At 48.9% G+C, this 22,720-nt stretch overlaps 1 protein-coding gene across 1 annotated transcript; it reads left to right on the top strand.

Annotated features, from left to right (window-relative positions):
• Positions 1 to 3,463: 3,463 nt before the first annotated feature.
• Positions 3,464 to 21,397, top strand: PIGR (polymeric immunoglobulin receptor). Its single transcript, XM_054477729.2, has 11 exons — positions 3,464 to 3,594; positions 9,345 to 9,440; positions 10,471 to 10,815; positions 12,199 to 12,855; positions 14,103 to 14,435; positions 15,179 to 15,505; positions 16,755 to 16,935; positions 17,336 to 17,457; positions 18,112 to 18,243; positions 18,359 to 18,417; positions 19,505 to 21,397. The coding sequence occupies exons 2-11, from the start codon at positions 9,398 to 9,400 to the stop codon at positions 19,598 to 19,600; spliced, it is 2,295 nt and encodes a 764-aa protein (XP_054333704.1). The 5' UTR covers positions 3,464 to 3,594; positions 9,345 to 9,397; the 3' UTR covers positions 19,601 to 21,397.
• Positions 21,398 to 22,720: the final 1,323 nt, after the last annotated feature.

The raw sequence follows: 22,720 nt of genomic DNA on the forward strand, positions 1-22,720 counted from the left end.
CTTGATTTCAGGCTTCTGGTCTCCAGAACAGAAAGAGCATACATTTCTGTTTTCTTAAGCCACTAAAGTTGTGTTAATTTGTTATAGCAGCTGTTGGAAACTAATACAATGCTCAACCAAAACATAGAATCCTAGAACTGAAAGAGCCTTGGGAACAATTTGGCACTGTCCTCTGATGGAACAAACAATCCTGCAGACCTACAGGATGAAGTGATCTGGCAAAGGTCACTCAGCAATTAGAGGCAGAATCAGGAACAAAACAAAGGTGTTCCACAGTGACTTATGCTGAGTCCCAGAGTCAGGAAAGTCCATTGAGAAGCTGTTCTTCTGCTGGTATATTTTCCTGTATGATTACTTTAAAAGAAGCGGGGAGGGTTGAGCAGATGAAGTGTTGTATAAGTTTGGAAAGTATAATCACTGCTGTTACCATCATTATTATCAATTTGGGCAATAGACTCTTTTGGCCTGTCCGTCCTCCCCCAGGGCTGGGAAATAGGACTATTTTAGGGCCACTGGGTTCCAGATGGGGAAACCACAGGGTGAGAGGGGAAGCAAGTGAGTCCAATCACACCACCGGCATGTGGCTGAGCCCAAAATAGGATGTAGGATTTTTGACTCCCTGCCTCTTCCCGGGGCTCTACTTCTCATTTTCTCCTTTCTGTAAACTGGATCAGTAGGATCAGTGGGCTCCAGGTATGTGGGGTGTGTGTGTGTGTGTACGTGTGTGTGTCTGGCATGGGTCAGCTAAGACAGTTTTGGAGACTATTGAAAACATGCAGCAGGACATGATCTAATAAATTACCCACCATCATGAAACAGCAAAGCAGGGAAGGAAATCTGCAACCTGTCCTCCGCCCCCACTAAGGCAGCATGAGAAGAAATGATTTAATGAGTGTTCTCCCCTTCCTCCCTGCAAGCCTTCACTCGTCAAATTTCTACACTAGTGTTCTGTGAACCTGCCTTGACTTCTACTCCAGCCCGGACAACTGGATGCAACTTATTTCTTGCTTTGGGAAGGAAGAAACAAACCCTACAAATATTTTGACTATTGAGTTCAAATGGAGAGAGGTATAAATCGGGAACCCTTTGAAAGGAGCCATAATCTGACAGAACCAGGCTTGTCTCATCTCTGGACCTGCATATCTTGTCTCCCCGCACATCCTCCTGCTAGACATTAACCCCAGAACTGGGGAGGAGAAAGACTGCTGACGAGTAAGAAGGAGAGCTTAGTTACTGATGTGTCTTGGGGCCCTCCCACCCACCGCCATGGGGCAGAGTCCAGGCTACAGTAGGGGAGAGGGGATTAACAATGATAGAGATATCCAGGTGGGCTTGGAAATTCCAGATTGAGGGGCCCTCACCTTTGCCCATCCTGTATAGAACTTTGGTGGTCCACAGTCTTGCTGATATCCATTTTACCCCCAATTATATGGGAACACTGGCACACAGAAGGCTACAAGAGTGTTGGGGGAAAATGTGACTCTGCTGCACAGGATCTCCCAAAGGCCTCAGGAGTCTGCGATCAGCCAAGCTCACCCTGCACCCACAAGGTGGGCAAGGAGAGGATGAGGGCCTGGAAGACCCACCCCAGGGAGCTCAGTGTATGCACTAGGAGGGCAGAGTGTGGACCACAGAACCCTCAGGATGAGCAGGGATAAAGCCCACTGACCAAGCAGGGCAAGTCACATCTCAGTAGACAAAACTATTTCCTTCTGGAGCCCAAGGCCAGCACAGCATCGTGACAAAGCAAGACCAAAATAATAACGGGCCACCCCTTTTCACTGCCTCAGCAGTAACATTGACCACCCCCTCACCCAAGACCACTCTCTCCAGACTGGACCCCAGAGGAGAGAAGGGAGACAAAAAGGAGCAGAACTCCACAATGAGGCTAAATTTTAAATCTGGAGGGAAGTGACTGAGAGATTACTGAATTGGGCTGAGCTTGCCTAGAAGTGACTAGGTAACTTGTTTTCTTTTAGCAGTCAGATTATGGGTTTAGGGTTTGAAATTAAGCTGCATCTGGACGACATCATCCTCAGCAAACTAACACAGAAACAGAAAACCAAACACCACATGTTCTCACTCATAAGTGGGAGCTGAACAATGAGAACACACGGACACAGGGAGGGGAACATCACACACCCAGGCCTATTGCGGGTGGGGGGTGGGGGGAGGGAGAGCATCAGGACTAATAGCTAATGCATGTGGGGCTTAATACCTAGGTGATGGGTTGATGGGTGCAGCAAACCACCATGGCACACGTTTACCTGTGTCACAAACCTGCACGTTCTGCACATGTAATCCCAGCACCTAAAACAAAATAAAAAAAGAAAATCCAAATTTGCAAACCACAAAAAAAGAAAGAAATTAAGCTACATAAAGAAATTATGGGGTTTTTTTGCTTGCCATTGAAATCTGTGATTGTGTGTTAACACCCACAAGTGAGCCAGTGGTTAGCTAAAATAAGACCCAGGGCTCTGGCTGCCTTGTGTTTCTCCAGGGCTCTATTTCTCTATTTTTCCTTCCCTTTCTGGTGTTTGGCCTATAGGACTCTGTAGGGAGACCCTGGGTCAGCCCTGCACAGGTAGGATGGGGCAGCATTTCTGTGGGGGTTTGCAGTGAGGGGTGGGGGGGCCATACACGTGTGTGTTGGGGAGTGGGCTTCACTTTTGTCACAGGACTGCCACGATCATTTGGGGAACACCCGGGAGTCCCAACCAGGTCATGTCTTGGCATGGACTAACTGAGATAGGGAAGGAGGTGCTACTTCAGCTCAGCAGGTCAGCACCCTCTTTGCTATGGAGCCAAGCCCGGGTCCTAACAAGACTCTGAGGTCAGCCATGTTCAGGGGAGCCCAGAAGCAGCGAGTCTTTCATGACTCCGGGGAGTGAAATAGGAAGGGCCACAGTCCTGCCAGTTCCTGGAGCTCTGGGACTGGTAAAAGGGCCTTGGCAGGAGGTGTATAAAGGGCATTTTTGTCCAGGCTAAGTAACCTAGGGAGTCGGAGGGGATTCCCGAGCAACTGGGGATATGAGACCAAGGACTACGACAGCCACTCCTGCCACCTGTATGCCCCATCAGATGATGTCAACTTCAAATCAAACATTGGGCCAGGTATTTTAGAGCTAATATCTGGCTATATCCTCTACCTGTAGATTTGGTATTACCATCCCTCTTTTCCAGATGAAAAGAAATAGGAAGGTGACTTGCCAAAGGTCTTGTAGCTAGAAAGTGACAGAACAGCATCTTCACACTTGACTTTCTGTCCCTCATCCTGAAGCTGCAATGATGGAGGATTCCCAAGTAACAGAGTCTCCCCAAGGTCAAAGGAAACCAAATGGAGCCAGCCAGGAAGGCCAAAATGAAAGGAAAGCAAGGGATCTGTGAGAGTCACGTGACCCTGGCTGGCCACGGTGCCTGTGGGAGAGTGGCCCTTTAAGAGCCCAGGTGTGGGTCAAACACTGAGCAGAGTTTCAGTTTTGGCAGCAGCGTCCAGTGCCCTGCCAGTAGCTCCTAGAGAGGTAGGGGTTACCAACTGGCCAGCAGGCTGTGTCCCTGAAGTCAGATCAACGGGAGAGAAGGAAGTGGCTAAAAGTAAGTGTTACTGCTCTGGGATCCCCAGAGGGGATGCTATCTTGAAAGGGCTCGGGACGATAGCTCAGGTAACCCCCTCCATTCCCAACTCCCAGTCTCCTAGATGGTGGGGTGAGAAGGACAAGGAGGCAGACTGTGTGACTGTGTGTGGCTGGGGAGTAAGAGTGCATATCCCAGTGGGATGAGTAGGGATGCACGTGTGTGGAAGCCCCCCATCCTTTTCTGAGAAATACCAGCAGGTGGGAAGGGACCTCTGTGGTCAGCATATGTAGTTCTACTCTTTCAGCTTGGTCTGTGCCTGGATTTCCTAACTCCTCACCGTTGATTAACTGTGTGGCCTTAGGCAAGCCACCTAACCCCTCTGATCCTCAGTTTCTTAATCTGTAAAACAAAGATAGAAATAACACCTACCATTCAGGATCAATGTGGGTTCAAATGAGAAAACACAGGTGAAATAGCTTTGTAACCTCTAGAATGAAATAGGAATTGTTTCATATTTTTCAGTTTAGTTTAATTAATCAAGGATTTATTGAACACCAGACAGACCTGGAATTAGATAATGCGCATAAAGTATGGCACCTAGCAAGTCCTCTTCCAGTCTTTGAGGTTTCCCACTTGTGGCCTTCTGGCAAAGGCACGTTCAGCTCCTTTTTCTGGGCTTCCAAGAACCTCTGAAATCCTTTCCAATTCCACCTCGCTTTGCTCTAGCAGATTCCTGCCATGCGAAACATAAGTGTGTGTCATCGCATCATCCTGCCCTTCCCAGAGGTAGAAAAAATGAGGTCCTCACAGGATCACTGAGTGAGGTGGAGCTGAGCCCCACAGGCAGCATGCTCAACTCCTGCTGCTCCTCCTGGTTCTGCAGCCAGCAGATCTCAGACATGGGCTTCCCCTCCCTTTGCCCATCCTGACAGCAGCCCAAGCCAGCAGTGGGACCATCTGGCACAAGGGCAGCAGCTGGTCAAGCTCCGTCCCTGACCCCCAGTTCCCTTTGTGCAATTGCCACGGTGCCTGGGGCCATTGAAACTGCTCCTATTTTGGGCCATCACTTTCCCCCTTCACTAGGGGAATTATAGATCCTTTAACATCTGGAGAGGAGATGCCAATTTCAGGAGTTTAGGTAGAAGGCAGCTGTCTGGTGCCTGGACATAGGTCTTCCCAGAGCCAGATTTGGAATTCTCTCTCCATCCTTCTCCCACCTCTGGATGTGCTAATGTAGCAGAAAGAACACTGAGCCAGGAGTTAGGAAAGCAACTCTCTCTGCCTATCTCCTAGTGCCTCTAGACCTCCGTGGCTTTAGGTGATAAAAAATGGGGTCACACAGGCTTCTGTTTAGTAAACCCCCTTGCCCTGGGCTTTCACAGCTTCATCTCATTCTCCCCTGATAAAAATGAGGAGGTAGGCAGGGTTGGTTTTGTGATGCCATTCCCTAGTTGAGGAAACCAAGACACCATGAGTCTATGTGAGCGGTGTAAAGTCACCAGTAAGTTTGAACGATGAGGTTTTGGTACAGCCATTTTGATGTGGTCATGAGGACATTTTGATGTCACCTAAAAAGCAAACTATCCAACTTAAAAAAAAATACCTATGCATTGTGCTCAGCAGAGACCTTCATCTATGTCTTGCCCTCTCTCTGGAGGGGCTGGGGCTGGAGTCCCAATGTCACTGGCATCGACACAGTATGGTGGAGTGGAAAGAGGCTTTGGCGTCAACATGCCTGGTTATATGCATGGTTATGTAACATATCCTACATATGGCAGGTGCTAAATAAATAGCAGCTAATATTTTCCAGGAAGAAATTTCTCTGTTGGCACCTACCCCTGGGTCCAGGTGTCTCTTCATTTTTTAATTTTTTATTTTTTTGAGATGGAATCTTGCTCTGTCACCCAGGCTGGAATGCAGTGGCGTGATCTTGGCTTACTGCAACCTCCACCTCCCAGGTTCAAGCGATTCTCCTGACTCAGCCTCCTGAGTAGCTGGCATTACAGACCTGTGCCACCACACCCAGCTAATTTTTGCACTTTTAGTAGAGATGGGGTTTTACCATGTTGGCCAAGCTGGTCTTGAACTCCTGACCTCATGATCCGCCCACCTCAGCCTCCCAAAGTGCTGGGATTACAGGCATGAGCCACCACACCCGGCCCCAGGTGTCTCTTTATAAGAACTGCCTTTTCCATGAAAGGCAGAGAGGAAAGAACTGAACAAATTCTCAGTTTGCTAAGATTGAATATCCTGCTTCTTCCTCTCTCCACTGCTTCCTCTCAATAGGAAGACCCTCTGAGGTACAGCAGAGTGGCTAAGGGCCTATGCTCTTGATCTAGAATCCCATCTAAGTCACTTACCAACTGTGCAACCTTGGGCAAATGTCTCACCTCTCTGTGCCTCAATTATCTCACTCATGAAATGGGGTTGCCCATTTTGTCCTATCTCCTAGAGTGGCTGTAAAAATGAAACACATTAACACATGTAAAGCACCTGGAAAGGACTCAGTGTACGTTCTTCTAGCCTAGCCCATAGTGCTTGTCTCCTCTCTTATCCACATGAGTCCAACCTAAGTAGCTCACTCTCTATCTTTCTATCCTCAAAGGATGCCCAGCAAGCAGACTTCTACTCTCATACCAAGTTCAGGGGAGCTTTCTTCCTCTGAAAAAGAGGGAAACCTAAGATTAGATGGACAAAGGTTTGGACTCCACACCATGAGAGATGAAGTGTAGTCACTTTAACTGAATAGGAGCTAGTTAAATACATTTTATAAAAAGAAAAACTATTCTTCAGCACAGCTTACACTCCTGCCCCAATCCACAATTATGGGGACATACGTTACACATATGTTGGGATACTAACTTAGTAAACTGAAAATGTTCTAGCACATCCTAGCCTCAGCAGTGAAAAAACAGCTGCTAGTTTAAGGACCAGAAAACGTGCCCTCATGCATGATATAATATCATATATATATAACCCAATAAAGCAGGTCCCTCTGCTGATTTAAAGAGTGATAATGGGGTAGTGACCTCAAATTCGGATTCTGCTGTGGGTCTTGGGGTCAAGAATCCCTATAACCCTTAGATTTCCAACCTGTGTCATGAGGATAACAACATCTACCTCTTGGGTTGTTGTGCTGATGGATGAAGTCATACAAGAAAAGAACCTAGCAAAGCATTCGGCACATAGCAGGTGCCCAATATTATGTTCTTTTTCTTCCTTCCTTAAGCAAATCCTTTAAATCCAACCCCAGCCACCCTGGGGTTGGGGGGTCTCCCTGAGATTTGAATCCCCCAGGTTTGGAAGAAAGTCTCTGGTTTTGAGAGGAAGGGGTCTCTAATGATTCTGAAAGCTCGGGGTCCTTTCAACTGCTACTAGAGAAATTGTGCTTCAAGTTTTAGCTTTGGGCAAAGAAGAGCTCCTGTTCCTGAGAACAGGGGTATCCGCTCCTGCCAATCATCCCGTCTAGGCCTGGACTGTGTGCATCCCGCCGATGTTGCCATCTGCCCGACCTGCCTGTGCATGCCTGATGCTCTCATCCCTGGCTTGAGACCATGCAGAGGGTAATGGGTGCACACACATGTCCCCTCTCTACACGAACATGCACAGCCACCCAAACATGTCACAAAATGAGAAGTCTGGGACAGAGGTCAGGGTCTTCACCTTGGAGAAGCTGGCATCTGACTCTCTGCAACCCGGGCCAAGTCCAGAGGAGGGCTGCATCCCCCAGCTCAGCTTGTGGGAAGACCACTCCTGTCTCACACAAATATTAGGCAGCTTGCTTATCTAGAGGTGAGGACAAGAACAAGAAGCAAGGACAGCTGCTGCTGGTGTGGGTTCTTAAAAGCAGGCAGCATTTTGTCCTCCCACCTGTGACTGCACCCACCCTGTGCCAGCACAAGTAGCAAATGGTAGATCTCTCAGGACTTTGCAGCCAGCCCGTGCCAACTGTTCCTGAGACTTCCTGGCCTCCTGAAAGCTGCTCCCACCTGGGAGCATCTCCCGTGGCAGCTTGCAGTGCCCACGCAGGTGATGACATCCCAGCTAGCGTCCCCTGATTGCTTCCATGTTGGAGCTTACTGGTATTTGGCCAAGGCCCCACTCCAGGGATTAATCATTGACCTGGTAAGAAAGGTCTGGGGCAATTAACCGTACTCAAGAGAGCCTCAACGTTGCCATCTGACATCCATATTTGTTCCCACTCCCTCCCTTTACTCTTCCAAAGAACTGCGGAAACAAAATACCTTTATATTCACAAGGAAATAAAAGGTTCCTTGCTGGGAAATTCCCCTGCAACAAAGAAATAACCAAGATAAACAACTCTATTGCCTTTGGCTCAAGCTGGTGAAGGGAGTCTGGGAGCAGGAGCAGGGGCCAGGGTGGTGAGGGAGGTCTGGGAGATAACGCCCAGCTTCCTCCTGCTTACAGCGTCCTTATCTTTATGGGCACTCATTACTGCCCAAACTTACGATCATTTAACACTCTCTTTGTCAAGACAACTCCAAAGTTTAAAGTCTGTCAAAGTCTGGGAAAGTGAAGACTTCTCTCTCCTCCTCTAGGCTGTAGTTGGGGTCTTGATGATAGCTGCTGTCAGGCAGGCCCCTGGGACCCTCAACTCTCCTCAGCCCTGGGCTGTGTCCACGGTGGTGACAAAGTCCACACCGGCTGCTCTGTCTGAGTGGTCTGATCTTCGATTCTTCATCTTTGCCTGCCAGGCCTTACCAGGCAGGATTACAAAGACCCTAACACCTAAGTTTTTAACTCCAATTCCATAACCAAGTTGCTGGGAAACGTAAGCCTATCATTCAGCATCTCAAGATCTCAATGTTTTATCCATAAAATGGTTGTGATTATACCCGTCTGTCTTATTTCAAGGGAACATATAAAGCTCAGATGAAATAATGTAAATGATAGTGCTTTCATAAGCAACAGGGTCTCTACAGATAACACAAATAAGCATAAGGTAAAAGCATGCTCTTGTATTTGGGGTGCAATACAGTAGTGGAGAGGTTAAGCACATGGGCTTTGCAGTCAGACAAAGGTGGGCCCAGATCTTCCCCGACCCCCATTCTGTGTACCCCCCACACACTTAACCCCATGTGCCCTTGAGGAAAGTACTTAACCTTGAAGCCTTCATTTCCTCCCATGTGAATGTGGATAAGGATACTAACCTTATAGGGCTGATATCAAGTCTGTATGAGATAATACACACAAATTATTCAACACAGTGTCTAAGACAGAATAAGGGAGCAATCAATGGGGTTAGGACCATCATCATTACATTTACAGCCTTAATAATCATGACACTTCCTCTGTGGGTCTCAGTTTCCTCATCTGAACACACCATGAAATATGTCAGCCCGCTTCACCTCCCAGGAATGTAGGGAGGGCAGCTGAAACAGAAAGATGGGGGCCACATATTGGTAGGAACCAATCACCCAGCAAGCCGTTCCTGAGATCTTACAGTGTGCCTGACACTGTGTCTCATGGGCAGGGAAACAGAACAAATGACACAATATCTCTATCCCAAAGGAGCTTGCAGCTTAGTTGAGAAGACAAAAGCTACTTATAGCTATTAAGGAAATACAAGTGTTGAAGGATGGTAAGACTTTGAGTTGTTATGGAAAAGGTGGAGGCACTGATTCATTCAACAGGATTTATGTCAGTTGCTGGAGATATAAAGCCAAACAGATGTCGCAGAAACTCTAAGGTCAACTAGTCTTGGAAGACAAGGGGCGCTTCATCTCCTTGTAATTATTGTTTTTCAGCATTGCACACGAGAAGTCAGCCTGAGTGGTGCGGTGCTCAGGACCCACCAGCAATGCTGCTCTTCGTGCTCACCTGCCTGCTGGCGGTCTTCCCAGGTGTGTCTCTCAGGTCCCAACTCCCCAAGCTCTACCCCTTCAGCCTGCCCGACTCCAGGGTTCACCTCCCTGGGGACACTAAAATCAGACTCATGCCCAGGGATGTCCCTCTCAAAGTTGGCACTCCCTTGAGGAAGAGTCATATAGAGACGACGCTGAAAGGCCATGTCTGTGAGCGTTGGAAATCAGGGACAGTAATGGCACTTCCTAATCTCAAGGCCAGGGGTCTGTGAAAGACCGTCTCTGAGAATAACAAAGACCTTAACTTCAACCAAGCATCTCTATGACCCGCTGTGAAATCTGAGGGAAATCACTTATCCTTCCTGGTTCTCAATATTTTTATCTGGGGGAAAAAAAAAAAAAGAAAAGAAAATCATCTACAAAGTGCTTTTAGAAATATAAGGAAATAACACATGGCAAGTGCAAACATGTAACACCTTACGAAAGTGGTGTTATTGTTTGAAAAAACAATGGATGGCTGGATGCTGGCTCACAGCTGTAATGCCAGCACTTTGGGAGGCTGAGGCGGGTGGATTGCTTGAGGTCAGTAGTTCAAGACCAGCCTGGCCAACATGGAGAAACCTTGTCTCTACTAAATAGAAACCAAAATTAGCCAGCATGCGCCTGTAGTCCCAGCTACTTGGGAGGCTGAGGCATGAGAATCGTTTGAACCTGGGAAGCAGAGGTTGCAGTGAGCCGAGATCGTGCCATTGCACACCAGCCTGGGCGACAGAGAGAGACTTTGTCTCAAAACAATAAAAATATATAAAATAAAAAACAAGGGTTATCAAAAATTTGTCATTCCCTTATCTTTGAAATGGTTATCATTAATGAATTACAATTAGAATTTAATCATGATTAAAACAGTCACTTTATTTAATCTCAGCAATTTTCCAGCTGTGATATATGATAAATTATCAACCGAGGGCCTATGTGTCAGGTAGAAAACCACATCTCCTCATAGTGGATTATCTGGAACAGGCTTTACCTCCCAAGGGCTTCAGAAAGCCTCTCTCTTCTGTACCTACAGCCATCTCCACGAAGAGTCCCATATTTGGTCCCGAGGAGGTGAATAGTGTGGAAGGTAACTCAGTGTCCATCACGTGCTACTACCCACCCACCTCTGTCAACCGGCACACCCGGAAGTACTGGTGCCGGCAGGGAGCCAGCGGCCGCTGCATAACCCTCATTTCCTCGGAGGGCTACGTCTCCAACAACTATGCAGGCAGGGCTAACCTCACCAACTTCCCGGAGAACGGCACATTTGTGGTGAACATTGCCCAGCTGAGCCGGGATGACTCCGGGCGCTACAAGTGTGGCCTGGGCATCAATATTCGAGGCCTGTCCTTTGATGTCAGCCTGGAGGTCAGCCAGGGTAAGGATCCAGGCTCCTTGGGCTTCTGGGGGAAAGTTGGAGGGAATTCTCTAAGGTGCATGGAGGGCTGGAGGAGAAACTTCCTGACAAGGATGTGTAGCCGGGTTGGGGGTCAGAAGGCGCCCCTCTCCCCAGGCAAAGACTTGTTAGAACAGGAGAAGGAGACAGATAAGGGCCTACTTGGGGGTGATGAGTGAACCCTTCTAGGACTTGGTGGCCTATAACATTTTAGGCTTTCTGGAGACCCCAGCTTAGAAGGGTATCAGAAGGACAAGTTTTCTCGTGTTTGCTACAGGTAGAAAGGGAAATCTGACATCAAGCTAAGGAGATAGAAAAGGTAGGGAGAGATTTACAGGGATCCTTAAATTCCTATCATTAATGCACCTTTCCATCAAGGTTTGGGCCGCCAAAAGGCTTCTTGTAAAATGCATGTTTTTTTTTTTAACCCGGGAACCCTTAGTCTTTCGGTATTGTCAGGATAAATTAGATTATTAGTTCTTGACCAAAGACCAAGATCCTGAAAGGATGGGTTGCTAACAAGCCTATTCTAGTTGGAGAAAGAGAAAAAAAAAAAAGCTCTTTCTGACAAGGGTTTAACAATGAGGCCATTTTAGATAGTCAAGGGCAACTCAAAAGAGAGGTCTTATGGAGGAAAGAAATTCAGGGGGACTCCCAAAGACATGTTTTGCTCCTTTGGAATATGCATACTATTGTCTGTGGACTAAATGAGGAGGTCATTCAGGTGGGGATCGAGATTCAAAACCACAGAATCTTTAGAGGTGAAGAGGGCTTAGAGTTCACCCTAACCGGACACTTAGAAGAACATGCTGATGATGGGTATGCAGCCTCTGATTAAGCACTTTAGCAGAAACTCACTGCTCCCCGAGACAGCCCATTTCACATTTAGACTGTTGTAATTTTTAGAAACTTCTATTGTATGCGTTGAAATCCATCACCCTACATTTACATTCATTCTGTTCATTTCAGCACACAGTAATTTGGCCACCTACTACCCAGAGGCATTGTGCTTGTCACAGCAGAGGGGTCAAACATGAGAAAAACATGTTCCTGCCTTCAAGGAACTTCCAGCCCATGGAGAACATAATTAACCATACACCAGATTGGATGTAATAAGTGATGCAGATACATCAAGAAAGCACAGGGCAGGGAGAGATTAGTGTCAGCTTGGGAAAGGTTTCATGGAGGAGACAGCTGTCAAGCTGGGCCTTGGAAGATATATTCCGACAGTGTTCCTCTGGGAAGGAGGGCATTCCAGGTTACAAGTCCACCCACACCCTAACTAGGAATAGCAAATAGTCCTATGTTGCAAGAAAGTAGAATCACAACTTACCCGCCCCCTACCTTGCACCCCTCATCCTGCAGATCCTGGGCTCCTAAATGACACTAAAGTCTACACAGTGGACGTGGGCAGAACGGTGACCATCAACTGCCCTTTCAAGACTGAGAATGCTCCAAAGACGAAGTCTTTGTATAAGCAGATAGGCCTGTCCCCTGTGCTGGTCATTGACTCTGCTGGTTATGTGAATCCCAACTATATGGGAAGAATACACCTTGATGTTCAGGGTACTGGCCAGTTAGTGTTCAGCGTTGTCATCAACCGACTCAGGCTCAGTGATGCTGGTCAGTATCTCTGCCAGGCCGGGTCTGGTTCCACTAGTAATAAGAAGAATGCTGACCTCCAAGTGCTAAAGCCCGAGCCCCAGCTGGTTTATGAAGACCTGAGGGGCTCAGTGACCTTCCACTGTGCCCTGGGCCTTGAGGTGGCAAACGTGGCCAAATTTCTGTGCCGAGAGAGCAGTGAGGAAAACTGCGATGTGGTCATCAACACCCTGGGGAAGAGGGCCCCAGCCTTTGAGGGCAGGATCCTGCTCAACCCCCAGGACAAGGATGGCTCATTCAGTGTGGTGATCACGGGCCTGAGGAAGGAGGATGCAGGGCGCTACCTGTGTGGAGCCCACTCGGATGGTCAGCTGCAGGAAGGCTCGCCCATCCAGGCCTGGCAACTCTTCGTCAATGAAGGTAAGACCCTAGAGAGGGAGAGGGAGTAGGTGGGGCAGTCTCGCAGGTGAGAGCCAAGCTCAGCTCCCTCTGAGTGTATGCATCAATAGTCATCCATCAGCCAACAGCATCCACTCAATGACCAGCCCCGAACTGGAGGCTGCGTGGGCTGCTGCACAGGACAGCGAGAAAAAGCAGCCTCTGCCTGGTGGCAGCTCCTAATTACTCTTCTGTTATCAAAGTCCTTTTGATGGCTGTCCCTGCTTAACAAGCAAGAGGTGAGTAAAGCTCTTGATTGAGGCAGGACTTATAGACTGTGTTTCAGGGCTGTGGCAGGCTCTGCAGGGGCCCTCTGCCCCCTCCCCTGGCCCCTGAACAAGATGGGTGCCTCATCCCTCACATTCAGATGGAAAAAGGATTGGCTTATCTTAGTCTCAATGCGTTCCCAGGAGTGCCCCAGCCTCTAAATGTTTCACTGTTACATTTCGTAGGGTTATTTGTGAATTTCAGCACTATCTGGCCCACTTAGCCCTACTCTAGCAAGCCATCAGCATGGTGAAAGAATTAAATCCCAGCTCCGTCTCACCCCAGAGCACCCTGCATAGAGTTGCCCTCGTGAGAAGCAGCAAACCAGTACTTGCAGTTCCAAGTATCTGTGCTTGTGACTTTTTTTTTTTAAAGGGGCTTATATTCCCTGCATGCCATGTCCATATCCAGCTCTGGGTCTTCACCAGGACCCCCTGCATCTTTGGTCGCCTGGTTCTCTCTGGACCTCAGCTTTAGCTGCCTGAGGTCCAGGCAATTAAGCTCACCTTTGCTACATACTTTATATTTTACATCATACCATCCTAAATATATTTTCTTGATTTGGGCATAATCCATTGGGCCACTTTTGTGGAAAACACTTGTTAGTGTACTAAATAGACAAAAACCTACACAGAGGGAGACTTTGTAAGAAGCCAAAGAAGAAGAGCTGATATTCTCTCCTTCAACTCCTTCCATTCTCTGCTCAGAATAAGATGGGGGAAAAGAACAACATGTCCAGGCTGATGGGGAGACTCCATGCCCTCGGAGTCTGGCCCTGGTGGCTCCAGCTGCAGGCTCTGTGACATTAGGAAAGTTCCTTTTCATTTTCTGAGGAGGGTAAGGTGATGCGTGTAAACTTCACTCCCCATCCTGGCTGAGATCCCGGGAAGAAGTCTTCTCAGGCCATGCAAGTCTCTTCCTGCGTGGCCATCCTCCCATCCCATCTCTGTCTGTGCTTCCAGAGTCCACGATTCCCCACAGCCCCACTGTGGTGAAGGGGGTGGCAGGAGGCTCTGTGGCCGTGCTCTGCCCCTACGACCCTAAGGAAAGCAAAAGCATCAAGTACTGGTGTCTCTGGGAAGGGGCCCAGAATGGCCGCTGCTCCCTGCTGGTGGAGAGCCAGGGGCAGGTTAAGGAGCAGTACGAGGGCCGCCTCTCCCTGCTGGAGGAGCCAGGCAACGGCACCTTCACTGTCATCCTTAACCAGCTCACCAGCCAGGACGCCGGCTTCTACTGGTGTCTGACCAACGGTGATACTCGCTGGAGGACCACCGTGGAGATCAAGATTATCGAAGGTAAGAGTTGAACAGGGAGGGAGAAAGCTCTAAGACCTCTCCAGCCAGCAGCAGCATCCCCAACCACTCTTCCTCCTTTTTCACCTGCCTCCACCCTGATGGGCCAGACCTCAGGAGGGAGCCCACCTATCCAGAGGTCACATTTTCATGCCTATAACACACACCTTACACTCTGAATTACCATACGTGGTACCTCCTACTACCAAGAAAATGGGCTTCTTTCGCAGTGTGCAGGCATCAGCTGAAGTCAAGGATTGCAGATACCTCTTTGTATTGAGTCTAGAAGAGAAGGAAGAGTGAGGAAAGCAAACTGAAGTCCATGTGCGAAGATCTATGGTCTATGGTAGACTCTGGATTGATCATGGTGCTCATCAATAATAATTATTACCTAGGCACACAATTACATTTCTTATGTAGTCAGAATAACATACTTATTTCTAATGCTATCCAAAGAGGAAATGTAGACTGAGCATGGTGGTGCATGCCTATAATCCCAGCACCTTGGGAAGCCAAGACAGGAAGATTGCTTGAGCCCAGGAGATGGAGGCTGCTGTGAGCTATGATTGCACCACTACCCTCCAGCCTGGGTGACAGAGACCCTGTCTCAAAAACAAAAACCAAAACAAAAAGTATATATATGTATATATATGACATGTGGACAAAAGTTCCCACCAGAGTCATTTCCCTGCAGCATCTCCAAGTACCAACTTCTGTGTTTATTTCTACCTCCCTCCCTCCTCCAGGAGAACCAAACCTCAAAGTACCAGGGAATGTCACGGCTGTGCTGGGACAGACTCTCAAGGTCCCCTGCCACTTCCCGTGCAAATTCTCCTCGTACGAGAAATACTGGTGCAAGTGGAATAACACGGGCTGCCAGGCCCTGCCCAGCCAAGACAAAGGCCCCAGCAAGGCCTCCGTGAACTGTGACGAGAACAGCCGGCTTGTCTCCCTGACCCTGAACCCGGTGACCAGGGCTGACGAGGGCTGGTACTGGTGTGGAGTGAAGCAGGGCCACTTCTATGGAGAGACTGCAGCCGTCTATGTGGCAGTTGAAGAGAGGAAGGCAGCGGGTGAGTCTCCAAGGACAGGGCCTGCACCCCTCAGACCCAGAGGCAGGACTTCCTGAAGGCCCCTGCCTAAGAGCTTCTCAATCAGTGCTGGCCCCTGTGTTTGGCTGTAAGAGGCTGAAAGTGGAGGGTGGGAAGGGAGGGGACATTTAGGTCCTATATAGCCTCATTGAGCCCTTCAAAAGGGACATCTCGAATAAACATACCAACTAGGTAAAAATAGTGGGTTTGCTATTTAACCTGGGCATTAAGACAACTCCCAGCTGAATGTGGTGGCTCACACCTGTAATCCCAGCACTTTGGGAGGCCGAGGTAGGCAGATCACTTGAGGCCAGGAGTTCAACACCAGCCTGGCCGACATGGAGAAAACTCGTCTCTACTAAAAATACAAAAATTAGCTGGGCATGGTGGTGTAATCTCAGCTATTTGGGTGGCTGAGGCATGAGAATTGCTTGAACCCAAGAGGCGGGGGTTGCAGTGAACCGAGATCGTGCCACCACACTCTAGCCTAGGCAACAGAGCTAGATTCCATTTCAAAAAAAAAAGACAAGTCCCATAGTCGCCACTTCAACCTAGATTGAAGTCTCTTCTATATCTGGAAATATTATTCTCTGTATAGAAGAATAATATGCATACATCACTGTCATATGCAATATGTTCATCCCCCTTCCCCCTGCCAAAGCTTGCCCTCAAAAGAGAGCCAGATACCTTCATTTACAAGGTCTGATCAAGAAAATTAGGAAACATCTAGTAAATCTGCATTTCAAGTCCCCTTTTAAAATTTCACATGAAATGTTTTAGCCCTAATAAGGGTATTTTGTAGTCCCTCAAGAAATCCTATTGTGTCTGGACCCTGCCGATGGGACTCACTGAGGGGCCCATCACCAGGCTACCTCCAGGGGGCAGCACTATCATACCCAGCTGGGCAGTCAGGAAGCCTGGGGCAGCATCTCAGAGCCTTGAAAATCTCCCGGGCATAAGTGATGGGTCAGCCTTTATGCACAGCTGATCTACGACAGGAAGCCTTGAAGGTCTCCACCATACTTTTGGTAGTAATGGGGCAGAGATCATCTGTGACAGCTGAAGAAGGCCAGCACAGCTGTTTCTAATGTCATCCTGGGTCCTACGCCAACAGCCTTGAGATCGAACCCTGACGCTGTGATTCCTCATGAAGGTTCCCCAGACTCCTTCGCCTTGAGGAGTAAGAGCATAGAGAAAAACCACAACCCAGGCCCACTCTTCCCTGCTGCAGGGTCCCGCGATGTCAGCCTAGCGAAAGCAGATGCTGCTCCTGATGAGAAGGTGCTAGACTCTGGTGTTCGGGAGATTGAGAACAAAGCCATTCAGGATCCCAGGCTTTTTGCAGAGGAAAAGGCGGTGGCAGATACAGGAGATCAAGCCGGTGGGAGCAGAGCATCTGTGGATTCCGGCAGGTGAGGAAGGATTCAAGGCTCCCCACTCGGAGAACACCCCAGAGCCGAGCACCTGAGGCTGGGCCACCAGGTCCAAGGAGGAAAACCCGTTTGTCTCTTGAGCACTGGGGCAGCCCTTACTACCTCTGCTTATATGTGGGAGGGTCCCGTGGTACCCTCTGCCCTTCTCCCATGGCTGGGGTAACTTCAGTTCAATCTTCCAGGCCTGGGATGCAACAAGGCCCAGTGCGTGCCTTTGCCAGTCTGGGAAGGCTTCTTAGAAGAACAGAGCTAGGGAGCTGCATCAGTAGGATGGGGTGGATAAACCTGGGAGGAAAAAGTACCGAGCCAATTTTGCCAGCACATCCTCAGGCCCCCAGATCTCGCTTCCAGGGATGAACTAACTTAAGCCTTCTTCCAGCTCTGAGGAACAAGGTGGGAGCTCCAGAGCGCTGGTCTCCACCCTGGTGCCCCTGGGCCTGGTGCTGGCAGTGGGAGCCGTGGCTGTGGGGGTGGCCAGAGCCCGGCACAGGAAGAATGTCGGTGAGTCCCTGGGATACTCCCTGCCTCCCACCTCCAACCTGAGCCCTCAGTCCTGAATCATCCACCCATAGAGGAAGCTGCTGTGTCTCTTCTTTTTCATGGGCTAAAACAAAGGATCCCGAGAAAGCAGGATGGGGAAAGATAAACCCACACATACTCGAAACTGAAATTCAAAGCTGCTGTCCAAATACTAACTCTGGAAAATCATCTCCAATTACCCAGGATCTAGGTTCAGAAGCAGGGCTGCCAGGAAGAGGAGATTGGGTTTCAGAAGATCCTGGGCTTGGACTAATTGAATAACTAATAAGCCGTGTGACGTTGGGCCATCCTTATGCCATGCCTCAGTTTCCTCATGGCTCAAGTCAAGGATGATAATCATGACCTCACGCTGATGTGAGGACCAAAGGAGATGCTGTGCATTGAAAGGTCCCAGAGTGACAAACAAAGATCAGGGATTACCAAGTCCTGATTACCCAGGAAAAGGGACTGGGGAGGAGACTCGGATCATTTCCATCCCCCTGGGTCATAGTCAGAGCTGCACCACCTCAGCTGTCCTGCAGGGCTACAGTGGATCCGCCCAGAGAGAAGCAGCCCAGCCTGGCCTTCTAGGTCCCAGCCCCTGTCCCTACACCAACTCCTCTTCCTCCCTGACAGACCGAGTTTCAATCAGAAGCTACAGGACAGACATTAGCATGTCAGACTTTGAGAACTCCAGGGAATTTGGAGCCAATGACAACATGGGAGCCTCTTCGATCACTCAGGAGACATCCCTTGGAGGAAAAGATGGTATGACCCTCACTCAAGGGAATGCTTAGCCCCTGGGGAGAGTAAGAATTGGTCCCACATCTGGGTTGGGAAAAGGAGGCTAGTAAGGGCTAACCTACCCTCTTTCTTCACACAGAGTTTGTTGCCACCACTGAGAGCACCACAGAGACCAGAGAACCCAAGAAGGCAAAAAGGGTGAGGAGGAAGAAGGAAGCCCCACTATGTGACAAGGAAATGCAGCATGAGGGGCTGCAGTTAGACTTCAGGAAGAACTACCTCAACATGGGGGCCGATCCCAGAATAGGGAGGATGGTATAAATAGTGCTCAGGAGTCCTCAGGACTTTTTGAGGAAGAACTATATCTTACTGGTTGTGGGATGCTGATGTGGATAAGGCCCAGGAAGGAGCTGAGTTATATGATTAGGCTGTAAAACTGCAGGAGAGAGGCAGGCCGGGAGATGAGGAGAGCAGGTGCATAAAAGATGGGAAGCTACAATGCCAAATGCTGGTGATTAAATGGATGCTCTTCCTGGGTTGGGGGACCCAAGGACCTCAGGCCACCCATCCTCCCTTGAGGGTTTGCTCAGGACCAGCTTTTTGCCTGGGCCTAGGAGACATTTGCTTGCGGTGGGCAGTTTGAGGCTAGAAGACCTTGATCACTTCTCTTGAAGCCCCACCAGAGGCAACTCCTGCCTTTGGGTGCCATATACCATCCCCTCAATCTTCCCTAGGACTCAGGGGACCCAGAAAAATAATATCTCATGCCTTTAATCCCGAGATGATAGTTTTTGTTGTTGTTGCTGTTGTTGTTTTCATCATATCTACTTTTTCTTGAAATATCTCTGGCATTTAGCAAAGTTAGAACGAGTTATTCCTGGGGCAGCCTTCCCCTTTAACTTTGTGGTGCCAAAAAGCTACCTCTCTGGGCTGGTAGAGAAAGAAAAACACACACCACTGTGGTTGACCCCAGCCTAGGCCACCTTGCCCGTGGACTGTGTGGGCAGCTTCTGGGGACAGGCCCGAGCAACAGAGGCGGTTCCGCTCCATGTGTCAGAAGGAGGTAGTGAGACAGACGGAGATATTTTTAGAGGCTGCAACTTTCCATTTCTCAAAATGCGTCCTTCTTGGTGAGCATGGGGGCTGGGATGAGAACAGTGGGCCCCACAGGCTTGTGTTGCTTGGACCAAGATCATGAATTCAGGACATTAAGCACCTCCCCTCCCCTGACTCCACCCATTAAGCCAGTGCCCCCAACACTGACGCCTCTCCTCTTGCCCCTTAGTCATCCAAGGAGGAAGCTGAGATGGCCTACAAAGACTTCCTGCTCCAGTCCAGCACCGTGGCCGCCGAGGCCCAGGATAGCCCCCAGGAAGCCTAGACGGTGTTGCCACCTGCTCCCTGCACCCATGACAATCACCTTCAGAATCATGTCGATCCTGGGGCCCTCAGCTCCTGGGGACCCCACTCCCTGCTCTAACACCTGCCTAGGTTTTTCCTACTGTCCTCAGAGGCGTGCTGGTCCCCTCCTCAGTGATATCGAAGCCTGGCCTAATTATTCCTACTGGGGATGAGGGTGGCGCGAGGAGGTCCCACTTGCAACTTCTTTCTGTTGAGAGAACCTCAGGTACGGAGAAGAATAGAGGTCCTCATGGGTCCCTTGAAGGAAGAGGGACCGGGGTGGGAGAGCTGATTGCAGAAAGGAGAGACGTGTAGCGCCCCTCTGCACCCTTATCATGGGATGTCAACAGAATTTTTCCTCCACTCCATCTCTCCCTCCCGTCCTTCATCTCTTCTTTCCTTCCATCAAAAGATGTATTTGAATACATACTAGAATTCAGGTGCTCTGCTAGATGCTGTGACAGGTATGCCACCAACACTGCTCACAGCCTTTCTGAGGACACCAGTGAAAGAAGCCACAGCTCTTCTTGGCGTATTTACACTCACTGAGTCTTAACTTTTCGCCAGGTGTGCTCACCTCTGCCCCTATTGGGAGAGGTCATAAAATGTCTTGAGTTCTAAGGCTTTAGGGGTCATGTATGATGAGCATACACACAGGTAATTATAAACCCACATTCTTACCATTTTACACATGAGAAAATTGAGGTTTGGAAGAGTGAAGCATTTTTCTTTTTCTTTTTTTTTTTTTTTGAAATGGAGTCTCGCATTGTCGCCCAGGCTGGAGTGCAGTGGCGCGATCTCGGCTCACTGCAACCTCCGCTTCCCAGATTGACACCATTCTCCTGCCTCAGCCTCCCAAGTAGCTGGGACTACAGGCGCCTGCCACCACACCTGGCTAATTTTTTGTATTTTTAGTAGAGACAGGGTTTCACCGTGTTAGCCAGGATGGTCTCGATCTCCTGACCTCGTGATCTGCCCACCTCGGCCTCCCAAAGTGCTGGGATTACAGGCGTGAGCCACAGTGCCTGGCCTCTTTTTTTCTTTTCTTTTTTTTTGAGACAAAGTCTCACTGTGTCACCCAGACTGGAATGCAGTGACACAATCTCGGCTTACTGAAACCTCCGCCTTCCAGGTTCAAGCGATTCTCGTGCCTCAGCCTTTCAAGTAGCTGGGAATACAGACATGGGCTACCACGTCTGGCTAATTTTTTTGTATTTTTGTATTTTTTTTTTGTAGAGACAGGGTTTCTCCATGTTGACCGGACTGGTCTTGAACTCCTGGCCTCAAGTGATCCACCCGCCTCAGCCTCTCAAAGTGCTGGGATTATAGGCATGAGCCACTGAGCCTGGCCCTGAAGTGTTTTTCTCAAAGGCCGCCAGTGAGATAAACCAGATTTGGCATCTCCTGTCCTGGGCCAGGGATCTCTCTACAAGAGCCCCTGCCCCTCTGTTGGAGGCACAGTTTTAGAATAAGGAGGAGGAGGGAGAAGAGAAAATGTAAAGGAGAGAGATCTTTCCCAGGCCCCATTTCTGTCACTCACGTGTACCTAAGATAAAAGAATGGCCAAACCCTCACAACCCCTGATGTTTGAAGAGTTCCAAGTTGAAGGGAAACAAAGAAGTGTTTGATGGTGCCAGAGAAGGGCTGCTCTCCAGAAAGCTAAAATTTAATTTCTTTTTTCCTCTGAGTTCTGTACTTCAACCAGCCTACAAGCTGGCATTTGCTAACAAATCAGAAATATGACAATTAATAATTAAAGACTGTGATTGCCGCCAAAGAGGCTCACACCATATTTGTACCCAATACATTCCGTCTCCCAGACAGCCCCTTCAGAGCTTGTCTTTTCTTTTTCTTTTCCTTTTTCTTTTTTTTTTTTTTTTTTAAAGACAGGGCACTCTGTTGCCCAGGCTGGAATACAGTGGTGCAATCATGGCTCACTGCAGCCTCGACCTCCTGGTTTCAAGTGATCCTCCCACCTCAGCCTCCAGAGTAGCTGGGACTACAGGCATCTGCCACCACACTGGCTAACTTTGTATTTTTTTGTAGAGACAGAATTTCGCCATGTTGCTTATGTGGGTGTTGAATTCCTGGGCTCAATTGATCCTCCCACCTCTGCCTCCCAAAGTACTGGGATCACAGACGTGAGCCACTGCATCTGGCTGCCTTTTGCTTTGGTCCCAATTTTAGGCATCCTGGGACCCCCTTGTCTGTTAAGATCATTCCTAGGTTCTGGTGCTAAACCATGTCATATCCTATAAGGGCTGCCCAAGCTGTCTGTTGGCAGCTAGCCCCCCATCACACCCCTAGACTCTTCCACAGGGCTTTTGTGTGTGGATAGTTCTCTCTGCAAGAGAGTTCTCCCCAGTCGGCCATCCTGCCTGATGTGAACCTTTGCTTCCACCCAGGCCTTAAACATAATGCTGTGGATGCTATAAGCTTCCAAAGCCTAACTTTTCCTGGGACTCAGACTTCAGGCCTCCTTTGGTGTCCCCTCCAGCCCCACTAACTGCAGTACTCAGTCTCAGTTCCCAGGCCCTGACCTGGGTCAGAGCCTTGGGCTTCTATCTAGCCAGAAGAGGGGGGCATCAGAAATGTTTTTTTCTCTCTTCTGTGATGGGGATGCATACCTTCTGGAATGACAGCAAATCATTCCAGGAAGATCAAAATGACAGCTGTGTCAGAACCTACCACTGTCTTACCCTTCCAGGAAGCTGTTCTCTGACTCACCAAAGGGCCATGTTTATGGTAGAGGATTAAGATGCAACTTCTGTATGCATTGCAATAACCAGCGAGCCAGTCCTGAGCTTGTGTAGCCTATCCCAGCCCTTTGAAGTAAAGGTCAAGAAATGTCACGAAAGCCAAAAGCAATCTTATATTATTCCTAAATGATATTGTCAGTAAGGCCCAAAGTCCATCTGCTCCTCGTGTAGCACGAGAAACCCTTTTAAATAAGGAAGCTGGCTCATAGGTTCCGGTGGACATGAGTTTGGAGAGGATATGATTCAGCTTAGTACAGGGGAGTGACAATAAACTGCACGATTGATGATGATAAACCAATTAGCAATGGTTTGAATGCTGTGGCCACAAGCATTCAAGGAAC

Source organism: Pongo pygmaeus, chromosome 1 (genome assembly GCF_028885625.2).
Source record: "Pongo pygmaeus isolate AG05252 chromosome 1, NHGRI_mPonPyg2-v2.0_pri, whole genome shotgun sequence".
NCBI lineage: Eukaryota > Metazoa > Chordata > Mammalia > Primates > Hominidae > Pongo > Pongo pygmaeus.

Excerpts from the sequence above, each read along its gene's own strand:
- PIGR (XM_054477729.2), top strand. The coding sequence starts at position 9,398 with ATGCTGCTCTTCGTGCTCACCTGCCTGCTGGCGGTCTTCCCAG. Across the intron at positions 16,936-17,335 it reads GCATCTGTGGATTCCGGCAG|CTCTGAGGAACAAGGTGGGA; the intron begins GTGAGGAAGGAT and ends GCCTTCTTCCAG. Across the intron at positions 18,244-18,358 it reads ATCCCTTGGAGGAAAAGATG|AGTTTGTTGCCACCACTGAG; the intron begins GTATGACCCTCA and ends TTCTTCACACAG.